Consider the following 16,227-nt stretch of genomic DNA (forward strand, 5'->3'; position numbering starts at 1 on the left):
AGGGGGCGGGTACCATTGAAATGAGTTTTTTTCGTGCCGGCAACCCTGCGCGTTGGAGCGTTCGCGCATGCGCAGTGTGAAGGAAACATTGGCACTCGGCCATTTTTGTAGTTCTTTGGAGCTGTTCAATTTTTAACATTTTTTAATAAAAGCACATTGCCCTTCCATGATCAGCACTGAGGCTTCTTGCAGCAGTGAGAAGGCTGCAGGAAGCCTCAGAAGTTGAGGCAGCCGTTTCCCGACCGGGCCGACCAACGGCAGGCCCCCCCCCCCCCCCCTGCTGTCGGGAATGGCTGCCTCAACTTCTGAGGCTTCCTGCAGCCTTCTCACTGCCTCCCCCCTGCTGCCGTCGGTCGGGCCCTTACTGCCTCCCCCCCCACTGCCGTCGGGAACGTCTGCTGCCATCGGTCGGCCCCCCCCCTCCGCCGTCAGGAACGGCTGCTGCCGTCGGTCGGGCCCTTACTGCCTCCCCCCTGCCGTCCGGAACGGCTGCTGCCGTTGCTCGGGCCCTTACTGCCTCCTCCCCCCGCCCCCCCCCCCCCCCCCCCCCCCTCCCTGCCGTCGGGAACGGCTGCCTCAACTTGTGAGGCTTCCTGCAGCCTTCTCCCTGCCTGAAAGGCCTGCCTGAAGCACTTTCACACAGGTTGGAACATGGTTTATTTAATCTTTTCTTTGCTTATAAATTTTTATTCAGGTTGGAATTATTTGTATAAGTATAACTAAGGATTTATTGTAGAATGTAATGACTTCCCTTCCCCCCCCCCCCCCACCTCGTTCCGGACGCCTAATTTGTAACCTGCGCCTGATTTTTTAATGTGAAGACAAGGTTTTTTCAGGCCTACAAAAATCTTCACTTGCTCCATTCTAAGTTAATTTGGAGTACGTTTTCACTGTGGAAACTTTCAAATCAGGCGTCAGTGGCCGGACACGCCCCCTTTTGGAAAAAAAATTCTGTTCCAAAGTGAAACTGTTCTACCTGACTCGAACTGCATAAAACTTAAATGTGGAGAATTGCGATTTCTAAGATACTCCATTCTCCACCAGTTGCTCCTAAAAATCAGGAGCAAATCATGTGGAAACTTGGGGCCATATGTCCTCTGGAAATTGATGACTCGGTCATTACCTTTTTAGAAATAAGAATACATTGCCACAGAGTGCAGTTGAAGCAGAGATCATGGCATCATTTAAGGGAACAGTAGCCAATATGTGAAGCAGATGATAATACAGAGCTATGGGGGGAAAGTAAAAGTGCGATTCGTTTTTTGGATTGCTCGATAGAACACAGACCAGGTGGTCACAATGACCACGTGTGTGCTGCATGGTTCAAATAGCATGAGACTGTTGTGCAGTACTTTCAGACTCTAATTGTGATTTAACAGCAATTACGATGGTTATTGGTTTATGATAGTATTGGCATATGTGAAACGGTTATTTGGTTTTGATTGCTGTGAAGGGTGGAATGCAGGATTTGATTTACTGTGATTCCTGAGGTCGGGCACTGCTGGGTGGGATCATGGAATGTGGCCATATTGAGGGCAAAGGGTTCTATGACGTGGCAACACTGGGATGCTGGGGTTTGGAGTAGAGGGGATAGGTATATGGTCTTTTTCAGTGAGACATGATATCTTGAGAGAATTGGCAGAGGAACTAGCGTCTGTCAGTACCGGAATTAGAGGGTTTCATGCTGGGGCGTGTTGGGGCTTATAACACCAGAGAGGTGACGAAATCTGATTGCATTAGGAAGGTGACCCTGGCAGCATTCGGAGGAGGTTGAGCAATATTCCAGGAGCACTGGAAGGAGTTCCAAGGGTCATTAGGGATTGCTAATGTGGGGTGGGAGGCGGGGGAGGGGGTGGGGTGGGGTGGCGCAGGTTCCAGGCTCTGGAAGCATGGAAGTGGTTATGGGCTTCTTGCAATTTTGATGAGTGGTTGGATATGACAGCTTTCAGATAAGCAAGCCCAGTTGAATGTGGCCAATTCTCTCTTTGGGCGCCCCCTCTTTCTATCGACTGAATTTCATTCCATCAGCCCAGATTCTGACCTGAAGCCAAGTTTTAAGTGAATGGTTACTGCCTTTGCTGACTTATATTGGCCTGCATTATGAATGATTTTCATGCTTAAAATGATGAAATTACTTCACTCCTGTGAAGCGCCTTAGGACATTTTACTACATTAAAGCTGCTATATAAATACAAGTTGTTGTTCATGGCCTGAACACCTGTGAGGAGGGTCAGCTGACAGTTGGAGTCAATCTAGGAATAGGTTGGGTGAGTTTGGTGGTGATGGTCAGATGATACGGCATGGACTGAGAACTAACTGGGGAAGGGGGGAAATCTCTTTCCTCCCACCCCCTCTCCACATTGTCGTGTTTTTCTTTAACCTTTAGCTATTGTCTTTTGGCTGTGTTCACACTTTCATACTCTCACTTGTGCTCACTCAATCTTGAACGATTAATCACACAATATTTGAAATAAATGTCCTGGAGTTTTTTTTGCTTGCATTTACAGTGTTGGTCTGCACAATGTGAACAAACTGTTAAATTTGACAGTTCAACAGTGGTGTTGTATGATACCTTTGTTGCATTACCATGCATAAATCGTTGAAGTGCCAAAAGAATAATTTGTTCCAATTTTCTTTGCAGTTTTTGGTTTCAGATACAGTTCTCAAGGAACGACTGGATCCAGAGACATTAGAATCTCTTGGACTTGTGAAGCAATCTCAGCAGTTCAACCAGAAATCTGTTAAGATCAAAACCAAACTATTGTAAGTCGTCATAGTTTTTTTTTTCCTATCAGGTTGGAAAAATATAAACTGTTGCATGTATTGCAGTTACTGAACTTTCATAAAGATCTAATATATTTTCAAGACAAATCCATTCAGGTTGTATACAGGTACAACGTCCGGAATCCTTGACCGAGTCTGTGCCGGATTTCAGGTTTTGCTGGATTCCGGACCTCGCCGATTCACACCACTCCTCGCCGTCGGTTGATTCACACCGCCCGCGGCACCCCGGCGCTGCGCATTTTACCGGTTTCCTCGTCCCTCGCTGCCCGATGTCGCCATCTTGGCCGCCTCAAAAATGTCCGGTTTTCGGACAATAATTCCGGAAGTCTCCATCTGGGATGCACAAAATTTCTGGTTGTTCGACAATTCTGGTTTTCGGAGTTCCGGATTCGGGATGTTGCACCTGTATATGTAATTTGAACGTTATATTGGAATAACTTTGATTAAAGAAGTATGTTTCATTTAATTCTTATTGCGCCATATAGATTTCTACAAATAAGACATGAGTGGGTCTTGAACAGGTAATCCATTTACAACTGGTCATACCATTTTAAAGATAAGGTCCAAGCTAAGGGGCTGCCAATTGTTTTCAGTTCTTAATGTTAACTGGGACTTTTAAACCAAATGTAAAACTGTCCTATTACAGCAACCCGGGGTCTTAATTTTTAGGCTGCGCTGTATGGAAACATTTACAAGAATTTGTATTGAACTTGGGAAATGCACAAGGATTAAAATTTTCATGAGCAGAAATCTGAGCAAGTGAAGTAGGTTGGTCATTTAAAAATTTGCCATTTAAATGATCGAATATTTATGCATACTGTTTTTAAAACTTTACAGTAGTTGAATGGATGTTTTGTGTCTTAACAATAACTGTAGATTAAGTGTTGCATTTTTCAAACAGTACATTTTCCTGCTTACTGTTTAATAAACGGAAATGTAGAAATTTCAACTTCAAATTGATATTTCAAGATGCCTGCCCAAATTTACATTATAAACATGCTGCCCTGTGTAGAATGACATGGCAGGTATCAATAGTACTGTACCAGCTGGGTCAGAAACTGTTAATCAATGAACATATTCCTAACTATTCAGGTTACTCGGTTGGTAATTGTGTGTACTTGAGCCATATAAAACAGAGGGTTCCTGGTTCAAATAGTTATCTATTTCAAGTAAGCTGATCTCAGCCGGGGTAGCAGTTGGGATGCTAAAATTGGCCTTGCAAGGGCCATGTTCCTGTTTGTGATTGTAATTCAGTAACTTGTGCTGGATGGTGTGTATGAAGATGCGAATGTTCTGTGGCATTGCTAATGGTGAGTGGCAGGATGTGTTGTTCTCTAACAATGTCAGTATGAACTAATAGCTCCAATTGGCTCGCACACTGCTTCCACCTTTGTCACTGTGTCCTCGCTGATATTTTATCGCTGTCTCGATTTTCTTGGTACGATATATTCACACAGTTTATTATCCATAAACTGGCACTGCCTTGTTTGTCATATTGATGACCCCCTTCCACTGCTTACCTCCATCACCAGGTGATTCCCTGACTCTCATTCTGTCCCCTGAACTCTATCCCATATCACTTGCTCTTCTCATCGAGTATCTGCTGCCCTGCCCTTCTCCATAGTTTATCTCGTCCACTGTAACCTTTTCAGTGCCAAGTCACTTCTCATAACACTGACCACTCCATTGCCTTACACTTCAACACCATAAGTCCCTTCCCACCTTTCATCACCTGTAATTCCATTCTTCTTTTCTCCCCCCCGCCCCCCCCCCCCCCCAACCCCACCACTAGCTTTTTTCCTTGTGCCCTCCCTCTTCACCCAGCCACCTGACCATAATCTTCATTGCATCATCTTGGAATCCCCCATCTGTGTCTGTCTTGGCCCTGTGCAGCCCCCACCCCCCCTCCATCCTGTCCCAGCCACAGAGTCTTGCATTGCACCCCATGATTCCTCAGCAAACAACTTATTTGATAATTTGCCAGTACAGCCAAATGGCAATTTTTTTTTAGTGCTTATTGTGCTACAAGTAGAATCTTAACATTCTATTTGTAATGCTGTAAACACTTTGGGGGGGAAAATGGTCAGTTTACGAGTACCAGTAAATAAGAAGGATGTCGTTTGAGGATTGCGAGGGGTGTGACACAGGGCAGGAAGGCCCAACATTTAATCAGTGAATAGTCTGAAGCTTGTGGAGACAGTTGAAATAAAACACAGTAAGTCGAATAAAAATCTAAACGAGCAAAGTCTAAATAAAATTTAGTTAAAATAACTTAACTTGCACTACGTACAGAAATAGAGCTAGGAGACAAACCTTGCAGGGGGAGGAGTACCACGCAACGTTGGAAGTCCTTGTAGGTAAGTATAATGGCAAATATCGATCGTTTTAGAAGAATGTGTAACAAAAATCTTAACACAGGCACCCGAGTCTGCAATCACATAAAAGATGTGGCTACATTATGTTTGTATACAAAATGTATATTGAGTGAAGATGGGCGAGGTTAGATAGCCTGCCTACCTTCATTCTGGGCTCAGATATGAGGCCTTTTAGTTACAGGTTACTGAGAGCAATTGGCATCCACGGTACTGTCTCCTGACAGGAGTTGATGGAGGAAAAAGCTTGCATAACAAGTATAACTCTAAGATATTGAATTGCCTCAATTTTTGGGTTGTCCAAGAATCTATGATAGGTTTGTTAACTTCATTGATGATTACATGTTTAAAACTGCATCCTTAACTATCACATCGAAACATAGAAAATAGGTGCAGGAGTAGGCCATTCAACCCTTTGAGCCTGCACCATCATTCAATATGATCATGGCTGATCTTGCACTTCAGTACCCCATTCCTGCTTTCTCTCCATACCCCTTGATCCATTTAGCTGTAAGGGCCACATCTAACTCCCTTTTGAATATATCTAACAAACTGGCCTCAACAACTGTCTGTGGAAGAGAATTCCACAGGTTCACAATTCTCTGAGTGAAGAAGTTTCTCCTCATCTCGGTCCTAACTGGCTTACCCCTTATCCTTAGACTTTGACCCCTGGTTCTGGACTTCCCCAACATCGGGAACATTCTTCCTGCATCTAACCTGTCCAATCCCGTCAGAATTTTGTGTGTTTCTATGAGATCCCCTCTCATTCTTCTAAATTCCAGTGAATATAAGCTGAGTTCATCCAGTCTTTCTTCACATGTCAGTCCTGCCATCCTGGGAATCACGTAAGGAAGAACATCAATATTTGCTTAACCGTTTCAACTTTTGTTTGTTTGGCATTGATACAGGTAGTTAATATTTATATTAACATATGACTTGAAGCACTCTGGCGCAGTGCGTCAGTTTGTACAACTGATGTATGTCCTCTGCGCCCCGCATGCTGTGTTCTTGATTTCAGTTGACTGTTGGGACATACTGGGTGAAGCTAAAACGTTTTCCTGTAGCATAGGAGAGGAAAAAAGCTCGGTCATTCTGGTTGTTACTGTGTATCATTCATCAACTGGTTGCTGAGATTAATGAGTACACCACTGGCACGCAACTAGGTCGGGATTTGTGTGTGCATGTGTCTCAGCAGAACTGAAGGTTAAGGAGAAATGCAAGTATGTGACAACATGTATGGAATATTACAGTAATTTATTCATACACTCTTTCATTCTTAGTTATAAGCAACAGAAGTTTAATTTGTTACGAGAAGAAAATGAAGGTTATGGAAAGCTTTTTACTGAGCTGGGCCAAGATTTATCCGGAAACCTCACAAGTGACCTAATACTAGAAAACATCAAATCACTTATAGGTAATATAGTGCAACTTAAAATACTCCACAGAAATAGATCACTGACTATGTTCTTGAATTAATGGCATTCTTGCATACAATGTTTCCTCTAAACTGCGCACGTGTGTGGCGTGGCGCGCAGCAATCGGGAAGGTACCATGCAGACCACTCGCAAGCTGCCCTGCAAGATACAGTGCGTGGCTGCACAGAAAATTTATAAATACCGCACGCATGAAAAATTGAGGGCACATTGCTTGCATATACAGAAAATAATTATTTTGCTATATGGATTGCACCTGTCTTATGTTCCCGTGTCGAGGGTATTGATGTATCATGCATTTAAGACCAAAAGTTTTGGGTTTTTTGATAACGTTCATTATCCACCATAGGTCCCCGCTACAAAAACGGACAATGAAGGATCCATTACATAATGTATCAGAGAATTGTTTGTTTTGTTTTGTTTCTAACCTAATTTTTTAATTAATAAGACCTACTATTGTCATTTGAATTATGATGTCATTGTAGCTCTTATTTTACAACTATAAATGATGATTCAATAGTAATGGCATTCTTATTGAGGCCTAGATTTTTGCTGAACTTAAAATAGTTCTAGCCCTGCAAATGGCCTGGCCATCTAATTGCAAGAAAAGTGAAGTCACTTGTTAATGCTAGAATCTGTTCCTGTTGATTTGCTTTAGTTTCAGCTTTGTAATTGTACTTATATTCTCGAAGTTCCTTTTTCTGAGAAACTGAAACTGTCCAGATTATCAGCATATTCATTTGAAAGTAAAAAAAAATGATGTTTGAATACAACAATATGAGGCTTTTACTGAACTAATGAGATTTATTCTGTTTCTGAAGGTTGCTTTAATCTGGATCCAAATCGAGTTTTGGATATTATCTTAGAAGTTTATGAATGTAGGCCAGAACACGATGACTTTTTTGTACCTTTGATAGAGTCCTACATGTGCATGTGCGAACTGCAAACTCTTTGTCATATCTTGGGCTTCAAATTTAAATTTTATCAGGTACTGTATAAATATGGCACTTTTTTAAAAGTGTTTTCGTTGATTTACTTACATGTTTTGTAATGGTGGCATGTAGTGTGTTAATCGATGGCTCGCAAGCAATGGCATTGAATAGTGATTAACTCTATACCCATGGTAAGCTGTGTCTGAACATTTCAGAGTTGAACTTGTGTGGTTTATTTTGTATTTTCTAACCAATTAATTTTTTAAAAAGAGTTGATTGATGTTGACTGGAGGTACTTATCTGTTTTGATAGTATATTCTCTCGCCTCCCTCCTGCACTGTAGAACTGCTCAGCTGATGCCTTTTAGTTCTAGACTGTGGGAAAAGGTGTTGAGAAGACAGCCTCTCAAAACTGAGGTAAGTACCTGCATTCAACGATATAAAGTTGTCTAGTTAAAAGGTTGTAGAATATATTTCTGAATTTTTTTTTTACATTATATCACTTTTTTTTTGTGGCTTTTGTAGATTGTTTTCTTTTTGCGACAACTATAATCTCACTTAGAATTTAATATTTAATGGTGTCATTCGTTGAAGCAGTTATCTGGCTTAATTTGGCAATGGTGCTAGAAGTATTAATGCAATTTTGCTGTTCATCTGTTAAATTAGTTTGTTTTTAAAAACAAGTACATGAACTTCAAAAGTCTCACTCCCGCTATTGACACCATAAATGTAATGACAACACATGATACTCCCTGGTTTACAACTACTTTTCCTTTATATTTATTAATCTTGTGCCTGTCAAGAAAAATGAACTGAAGCAAAAATAGTCATCTGCAATTTTCTACATGAATATGATATAGCAGTTTACAATTTTTGTGGTCTTAAGACATAGTGCTCAATTTTCCCCAAAACTAGTTTTTTGGCATACTTGAAGAGTTACACCCATTTTTGGGGGGCCCCCAAGTACGGCAAAAAAAAAATGTTCTAAGTTTCCCTGTTGGATTTCTTCATTTTGGCGGGGCCTAACCTGTCCTTTACTTTTGGGGTGGAGCCTTGATCTGCGCCAAAAAGATCAGGTTGCCATGGTAACCAGGAACACACAATGTGAGCTGAGACTGCAAAATGAAACATACAGCCCGCTTCCAACACAGTAAAATACATTGCATCAATTTAAAACACATTCAAACACATTGCATCAACTTAAAAACACACAAAAATATATTGCAGCAACTTGCCTCCAATTATTAAAGCCAGTCCCGCTACCCTAGCCCTGGCTGAAGGGCTTGCCGGTCTGCTTGCCTAGCCTGTCCTGAGCCCCTTGCCGGTGCCGCTCCAGCTCCCACTCGCCCACCCCCTCCTAGCCTCAAGTACTTTGCCGGTCCCCTAGCCCCACCCGACCCTGGCCCCCGAGTGCCTTACCGATCCGTTCCCTAGCCCAGGCCGAGTGGCCTCCCGATCAGCTCCCCTATCCCTATCTCAGGCCGAATGGCCTCCTCCCTCCCAGTCCCCGCACCTAACTATACCCGAAAAGCTTCCTCCCCCACCCCATCTCCCTCCCCCCAACTCTCTTGCCTTTCCTGCTGCTGCTGTCCGGGTATCTGCTGCACTTACCTGTGCTGATTTCTTCAACGCTCCAGAAGGTTTTTCTGCAGAGGCCACATACGCTGGCCTAAGCAGCACTGGAGAAACTCTCAGCTGCCCAAACTTGCCATAATGGCCAGAATTGGCGCGGGTAGCAGGTTACGCCCCCTTTGGCTGAAAAAAAAGCGTACCTAAAAAAATCGTAACGAACTGAGTGCAAATTGATTGGGGAAACTGTGGTTTTTTAACTTGGGCCAAAAAAAGCAGCCTGCTCCAAAAAAATGGCGCACATCACTGGGGAAAATTGAGCCCTTAAATTGGTGTTGGCTCTTTTAAATTATGGAAATTTTGTTTAAAACCAAGTTGAATAAATGTGTTAATTCTATTGCACATTTAAAATAAATGGTGATGGTTGTATGTGGTTTTAAATTTTTTGCTGGATTTGATGGTTTATTAATGGAAAGAAGAAAATATTAGCAAAACACTGTACGGCTGAATGAAGAATTAAAATACTGTGAACAAATTAAGTTTTTGCTGCTTAATCGAGTGTATTTAAAAAATGTTTTTAAGGAACCAAATGGAGAGACGCCATCTTCACTTTATCGGGTAGCTGCGATACTATTACAACACAACTTGATAGAGCTTGATGATCTTTACGTGCATGTAAGTGAACTAATTATTGAGATTGTGTGTCGTGAGTTTATCAATTTTCTAAAATCAAAATTCGGGTACAGTATTACTTATACCAGATTGGTGATCAAGAATTCCTGTTGGCGCTTGAGCTGCAAAAAATAGTGCTCAGTTGCGCAATGTGGGTCAGTCTAAACATGATGTATTGGTGTTCCAAACAGAACCGTAAGTAATTGTTCCAGTCTTGTAACAGCAAGATGGTTATCAATGCAAAATTAAGATCCATTAAGGATTCAACTGGGATTGAAGTTGCCGTTGATCAAAATATAATTGATTCATGATTTTCTGTAAGATTGTACCGTAGAAGATGCTAGTAGCATCATCATAGGACGTTCTATAATCCAACTTCATGACAGACATCACTTGCAAGGAATTCCTGGGCAGGCTCAAAATCAATTATGATGACCCTTCTTTAACAGCTGCAGTCCTTTGTGTTGATGGCGATCACACAATTGTGTTTGGTAGGGAATTTTTTAACAGTGCTACATAGAATGAACAGCACAGAAATATGTCATTCGGCCCAACTGGTTTGTGCCGATGTTTATGCTCCACACGAGCTTCCACCCACCCGACTTGATCTCACCCTATCAGCATACCCTTCTATTCCTTTTTCCTCTCGTGTTTTATAGCTTCCTTTTGAAGATAGCGATTATTAGATGCATAAAAATTTCAAGGCCATCATTCTGGAGCCTTGGCAATTCCACCCTCAGGATCCTGGAATGCTTCCTGTCAGCCCTGGCACTTAAATTTCCTTTAGCCTAACTCACTGATCCAACGCTTTCCATTTATCAATCATAATACTGTTTATTTCACTCCCATTCACTTCAGAATTTACTCTTAAACATGATGCTGAGTTTTTACATGTGAGACATCTTGATTGAACTGTTTGGGAGACCCACCAACACTGAAGAATTGGCAATTTATCTCCAAGTCCAGATGGATGGGAACTTCAAAGTGATGGTGTTCCCACGGTCTTTGAGCAAAGGGAGTTCTCTATCACATCCTAATACTTGGTTATTATTTTACATCTAAATATTATGCAGTGGTTGAGAGTCGCTGGAAACTCCATGCATCTTTAAAGAAAGATTGTACCTTTTATTTATAGATTTGGCACAAAAAAGCAGGCAATTCATATTGGATAAGTAAAAGAAAATTGGAACTGAATTTCTTGGCTATTTCTAGCAATGAAAATGCTTTGTAGCAGGCTGATGATTTAGCAGCACCTGGCACAAGGTTTGAATTTGGGGAGTGTTAAATATAAGGCTTTTGGGGGAACTGCATTCAGTTCTGACGATCCTGGATAAAACTGAATGTGTTGTCTATGAGGACTGTAATGTAAATTGAGTATGTCACGTTAAATTAAATATAGATCTGTACTCTCCGTATAAATCATCCATGCTCTAGTTGTGTGACCTTCAATTGTAAACCAAACTATTCACATCATTGCTTTCTGTTTATTCCTGTCTGAGTTTTAATAGCACTGTCGCAGGCAGTGAGCTTCAGTGGTGACATTTGTCTTTTAATGGGACAGATCAGTAAACCATTCCAGTTCAATATCTGGAATTTCTGTGGCAAATGAGCATCTCACTTTGATGTAGCTTGGATGTTCAGGGTGACGAGTAAAATTTCCATTGGCAATTGTGCATTTGTCCACTGAAGGTGTTAGCTGTTCTTGGGGAATGGTTCCTGAGTGCTCTCTGTGATACTTTACCAAAGTGACTATTTATGTGTGACTTGCGCCATGCATCTAGACAGGATATTTAACTGTCTGACTTCACAGCCGAGCCCAGTCCTTCCATCATATCTGCTTCCACAAACACCTTCAGCAGAACCCACTGGAATTTGATTAGGTACAGGAATCCTGATCAAATAACTCTTTCCTAACTGAGTGATGCTGAGGCCAGTTGTTGTTCTCCACACTGCCCTCCCCACCCCACCAATTACCATTCCAGCTATCGGCTAATTTGATGGATTGCAATTGTGATCTTCCTGATCTGTGATTCAGGAAAAGTTCACTTGAGCCATGGAGGAGCCTAAACTACACTCAAGGGGCCCAAGTTTCCACAAGAAAAAAAACGGGCGCCCCTCCGAGCTGGGCGGCCGTTTTTCGCGCCTAAAACGGCGCCTAAAAAAATCCTCGGTATTCTCCACCTACTTACAGGTCCTGTGGCACTCGGCGCAGCCAGCACGAGCTGTGGGGGGACCTCTGCACATGCGCGCTACAGTCGGCACGCAAGTGCAGTAGCTCCAGGCGCCGAACTGTGTGGGAGGGGCCCGAAGCACGCAGCCCCTAGCCCTGGCTGAATGGCCTCACTGGGGCTGCGTGAATGAGGCTCCTCCCACGGCCAGCTCCTGCTCCCCGCCCCCGACAAGACCCGCCGACCAGACCCGACCCGACACCCGCTCCCCCCCCCCGCCCCGACCCGAGGCCCGCTCCCCCCCCCCCCCCCCGCCCCGACCTGAGGCCCGCTCTCCGCCCCGACCCGAGGCCCGCTCCGAGACCCGCTCCCCCGCCCCGACCCGAGACCCGCTCCCCCCTCCCCCGACCCGACCCGAGGCCCGCTCCCCCCCCCCCCCCCCCGACCCGCGCTCCTGTTCCCCGACCCCCTCCCTCTCCCTCTCCCTCTCCCCCTCCCCTCCCTCTCCCCCTCCCCTCCTCTCTCTCCCTCTCCTCTCTCCCCCTCCCTCTCCTCTCTCCCTCCCTCCCCTCTCTCTCTCTCTCTCTCCCCCTCCCGCTCAGCGGCACGAACGGCTGCAGAATTCTCCCTGGCTGAAGCACTTTCACACAGGTAGGAAGATGGTTTATTTAATCTTTTCTTGGCTTATAAATGTTTATTCAGGTTGGATTTATTTGTATAATATTTGTAGAAGTATAAATAAGGATTTATTATAGAATTTAATGAGTTCCCTTCCCCCCCCCCTCCCCCCCACCTCATTCTGGACGCCTAATTTGTAACCTGCGCCTGATTTTTTAATGTGTAGAACAAGTTTTTTCAGTTCTACAAAAATCTTCACTGGCTCCATTCTACTTTAGTTTGGAGTACATTTTCACTGTGGAAACTTTCAAATCAGGCGTCAGTGGCCGGACACGCCCCTTTTGAAGAAAAAATTCTGTTCGAAACTAGAACTGTTCTACCTGACTAGAACTGCAGAAAAAAAAATGTGGAGAATTGCGATTTCTAAAATAGTCCGTTCTCCACCAGTTGCTCCTAAAAATCAGGCGCGAATCATGTGGAAACTTGGGCCCAAGAAGTGAGGTTACAGAAACTGCCTTTGAGGTTTCTTATGAAATGATAGAAATATTTTGTAAAGAATAGTACAGTATACGGAATACCTTAGATCTACAGTTTTTAAAATAATGGCATATGGCAAGTTTTGCACAGGGTAAAATATTTTCATAAGCATTTTGTCAGGCAGACAAAACTTTTCTTTCCTTTTTTTTTAATTTTTGCTGCATTCGCCATGGATTTAACCTGTTGCATCATTCCAGAAGGGGGAACTCTTTTTTTTGAACGGCTTGTCTGCAGAAATCAGTATTGAGATCTCTTCGACCAGTGAGATTTTATACTGAAGATTCGTTGAAGCCAATGAAGTTTTTAGATTTTTTGCTTGTGAATTTTTCACCAAAACTGAGATGTAGCTTTTATGTTGGTGCACAACATATATATTTACCAAGCAATTTTAGTTGTGCTGGCAGTTATGCTGCTTGTTTATATATCCAATTTGAAATGTTGCTATTGAGAAAAATTAGTCCTTTGAACTTGATTTTAGTGTCTTGAATGTCTTCAGATTTAATAAAGCCTTAATATTTAGTACAGTGCAGTAGTTAGTGCAATTCGATAAATAATATGCACATGTGAAGCTATTTGCAGTAGTGTGAACATGATCGAATTGAGATGGGTCATTCTAATCCAATTTCTTGGTATTGGACTGTTAACTCTGGACTGGTCTATCCATCTTTTCATTACACAAGTTATTCTGTCATTTATCTTTTTGCTTTTGATGAAGAAGATATGTTTTTGATCCTAATGTGATCTATTTAGAAATTGATTGAACTTTACTGCAGAACATGTAAGTGACAAAACTTCAAATATGTATGGTCTGTAGAAGTTCTTAGAATTATATTACACTGAAATGTGAAAATATGATTTTTGTAGCCAGCTTATGTAATTGGAAGCTTTTTGAGTAGTGTGCTGTGGTAGAGGTGGTTGAAGCAATCTGATGCACTCGCTGTATGGTGTTGCACTCACTGTATTGTCTGGCATGTAAGTGGGTGTTGGGCGATCAAAAGCAGTGGAGTACAGCATAGGGATAAATCGGAGGGAAACTCAATTGTGCAGGAAAATGACAAGTTCAGGAAATCTCGAGACTGGATTGAGATTGGCTGAGAATTGAATTAAATATCAGTGGAAGGAGGAGGAATAATCTTGAGTGAAGTTGGACATGGAGTGATTAAGCGGAAATTAAAAATCAACCATAAGGTGAAGCATTTTTATTCTATTCAGTGAAAGAATAAACCGAATGGTTTCCAAGGTTTTTGATTATAGATTGATGATCAAGATCTGGGAATGGACTGAAACAGCAAAGAAGCAGCTTTCCAGATCTTTGTCATTTGGTGGCCTTTTGAGTTCTATTGGCTGTTGGAATCATTGGATTAGTATGGTGGCAAGTTTTGATGGTGCATTTGTTATCATTAATAGTAGTCTGTTTCTAACAAGGCCAGCTTTTTCCTTTTAGTCTTTTAGAAGACCACTTGTTTTCTTGGTGCCAAAAGTAATCTGGTGAAAATAAAGAAGGCACGAAATTAGAAGGGAAAAAGTGAAAATTTTCCATCGTTAAAATGTTATATGCTTTTCTATTGTATTCTCAGGACTTTGTATTCACATGTTTATTTTATGAAGCCATTGTACCTTTTTGAAATTAAAAATTTTTTCACAATTTTTTAACTGCCTTTTGAGTCAACACTGACTTGTTGAGTTATGGCTGGACAGCTGCTGGCACCTTGATACCTTGTCCAACTGACTATTCTTCATGCGAGAACCAGTGTTGGAAAACGATGTTACTGTAAAAGGCATTGCTGATTCGGATCCCACCCCTCACTCATCATTCACACTTGTGCTTTCTGCAGGTTTCACTGAATTATGAACAGAAGCACAAGCTAATTTTTCTCCTCTTAATTAGAGCGGGGTGCTGAAGGCCATTTGTAGTACACCAACTGCTTGCACGACTGAGATCAGCTAATTACGCGCAGACGTGCAATTCAGCTCGGACCTTCTAACCTATATGGCTTGATGGTACAACTGATGCTTATTTGGTCTGCTGCCATTGAAAGCAATACAGCCTACCATCTCTAATTGGTAAACATCATTTGTAACTTTTTTTTTCTTCCAGCTTCTTCCGTTGGATGCCAACATTCTAGAACATCATAAACGTGAAATAGTTGAAGCGAAGCAAATTGCACGAAAGCTTACTTTGGTAGTGCTCTCTGCAGACAAGCCAGATGAAAAAGAGAAGGAAAAAGAGAAAGAAGAAGAAAAGAATGAAAAAGTGACTTGTTATTATAAGTTAACTATATATTTAGGGAATTGGTTGTCCACTCGTTATCTGACCAAGTATATAAATCTCTCTTGATTTTGTCAATGGAAATGGATATTGTGTAAAGTATTCGCTCATAGCATGGCTCCAAAATTTGGTTTGAAGGGATAGTTTGATCACTAAAAAATGGTGTGATAAGAGTTCATGCATTTTAAAACTGCATCATTTACCTTTCAAGGATGTTCACTGTTGAGTACTTAATGAATATTTGATAACCTGAATTAAATTAAGATTTCAGGAAAGTGCACTAACTATTAATCACATTGATTCAAACGGTGATTTCACTGACCCAACAACCTGTTACTGAGTGTTGCACAGCATGATCAAGTTAATTTTGTGTGCAGCATTTTTGATTGAGAATTAACTCAGGATATGATGGAAATAAGTGTAAGATCAGTTAACGCAGCACTGACCAGGATGACCAATGTTTCTCTCAGTAAATGATAGTGGCCTGATGAGGAGCCCTGTCTCATTTTTCCCTCCTCGCACACCGTTGTGCAATACTTGGCACCTCAACATGCTGGATAATTGCAATCAGGAGTTTGATGGAACAAAGCTTGAGCTAGTGTCCCTTACCTCTGACATGCTCTACATTAGTGCTTCAATGTGCACGAACCATGTGCCTTGTCTTAAAATTATTTTACTTCAAGTATCATGTAAGATTTGTAAATAGTATGCAGTAGATGGAACAGTGGACTCCTTAGTTTGCTCCACTTGAAAGCCTTCATAACTTTAGTTAGCAAGTTTTTTTTCTCATTTGAGAAGCAAAACTAGAGGTTGACAGTAATTGTGGTTTGGTCAGTTCATGTCTTTTCCGTGTGTTTTACATTGAATTGAATTG

The 16,227-nt window shown here is 42.0% G+C and overlaps 1 protein-coding gene across 2 annotated transcripts in view; it reads left to right on the forward strand.

Moving 5' to 3' along the window:
• Positions 1-16,227, forward strand: part of thoc2 (THO complex 2) — a 150,225-nt gene that overhangs the window by 31,527 nt on the left and 102,471 nt on the right. For both annotated transcript variants that reach the window (XR_011593590.1, XM_070882709.1), the window contains exons 6-10: positions 2,642-2,763; positions 6,437-6,570; positions 7,411-7,577; positions 9,672-9,764; positions 15,183-15,338. Coding sequence is in view for 1 of the 2 variants with exons in the window: in XM_070882709.1 (XP_070738810.1) it covers positions 2,642-2,763; positions 6,437-6,570; positions 7,411-7,577; positions 9,672-9,764; positions 15,183-15,338 (672 nt within the window). In the remaining variant the exon portion in view is untranslated. The remainder of the gene's footprint in view (positions 1-2,641; positions 2,764-6,436; positions 6,571-7,410; positions 7,578-9,671; positions 9,765-15,182; positions 15,339-16,227) is intronic.

The sequence above is a fragment of the Pristiophorus japonicus genome, chromosome 6 (genome assembly GCF_044704955.1).
Source record: "Pristiophorus japonicus isolate sPriJap1 chromosome 6, sPriJap1.hap1, whole genome shotgun sequence".
Taxonomy (NCBI): Eukaryota; Metazoa; Chordata; class Chondrichthyes; family Pristiophoridae; genus Pristiophorus; species Pristiophorus japonicus.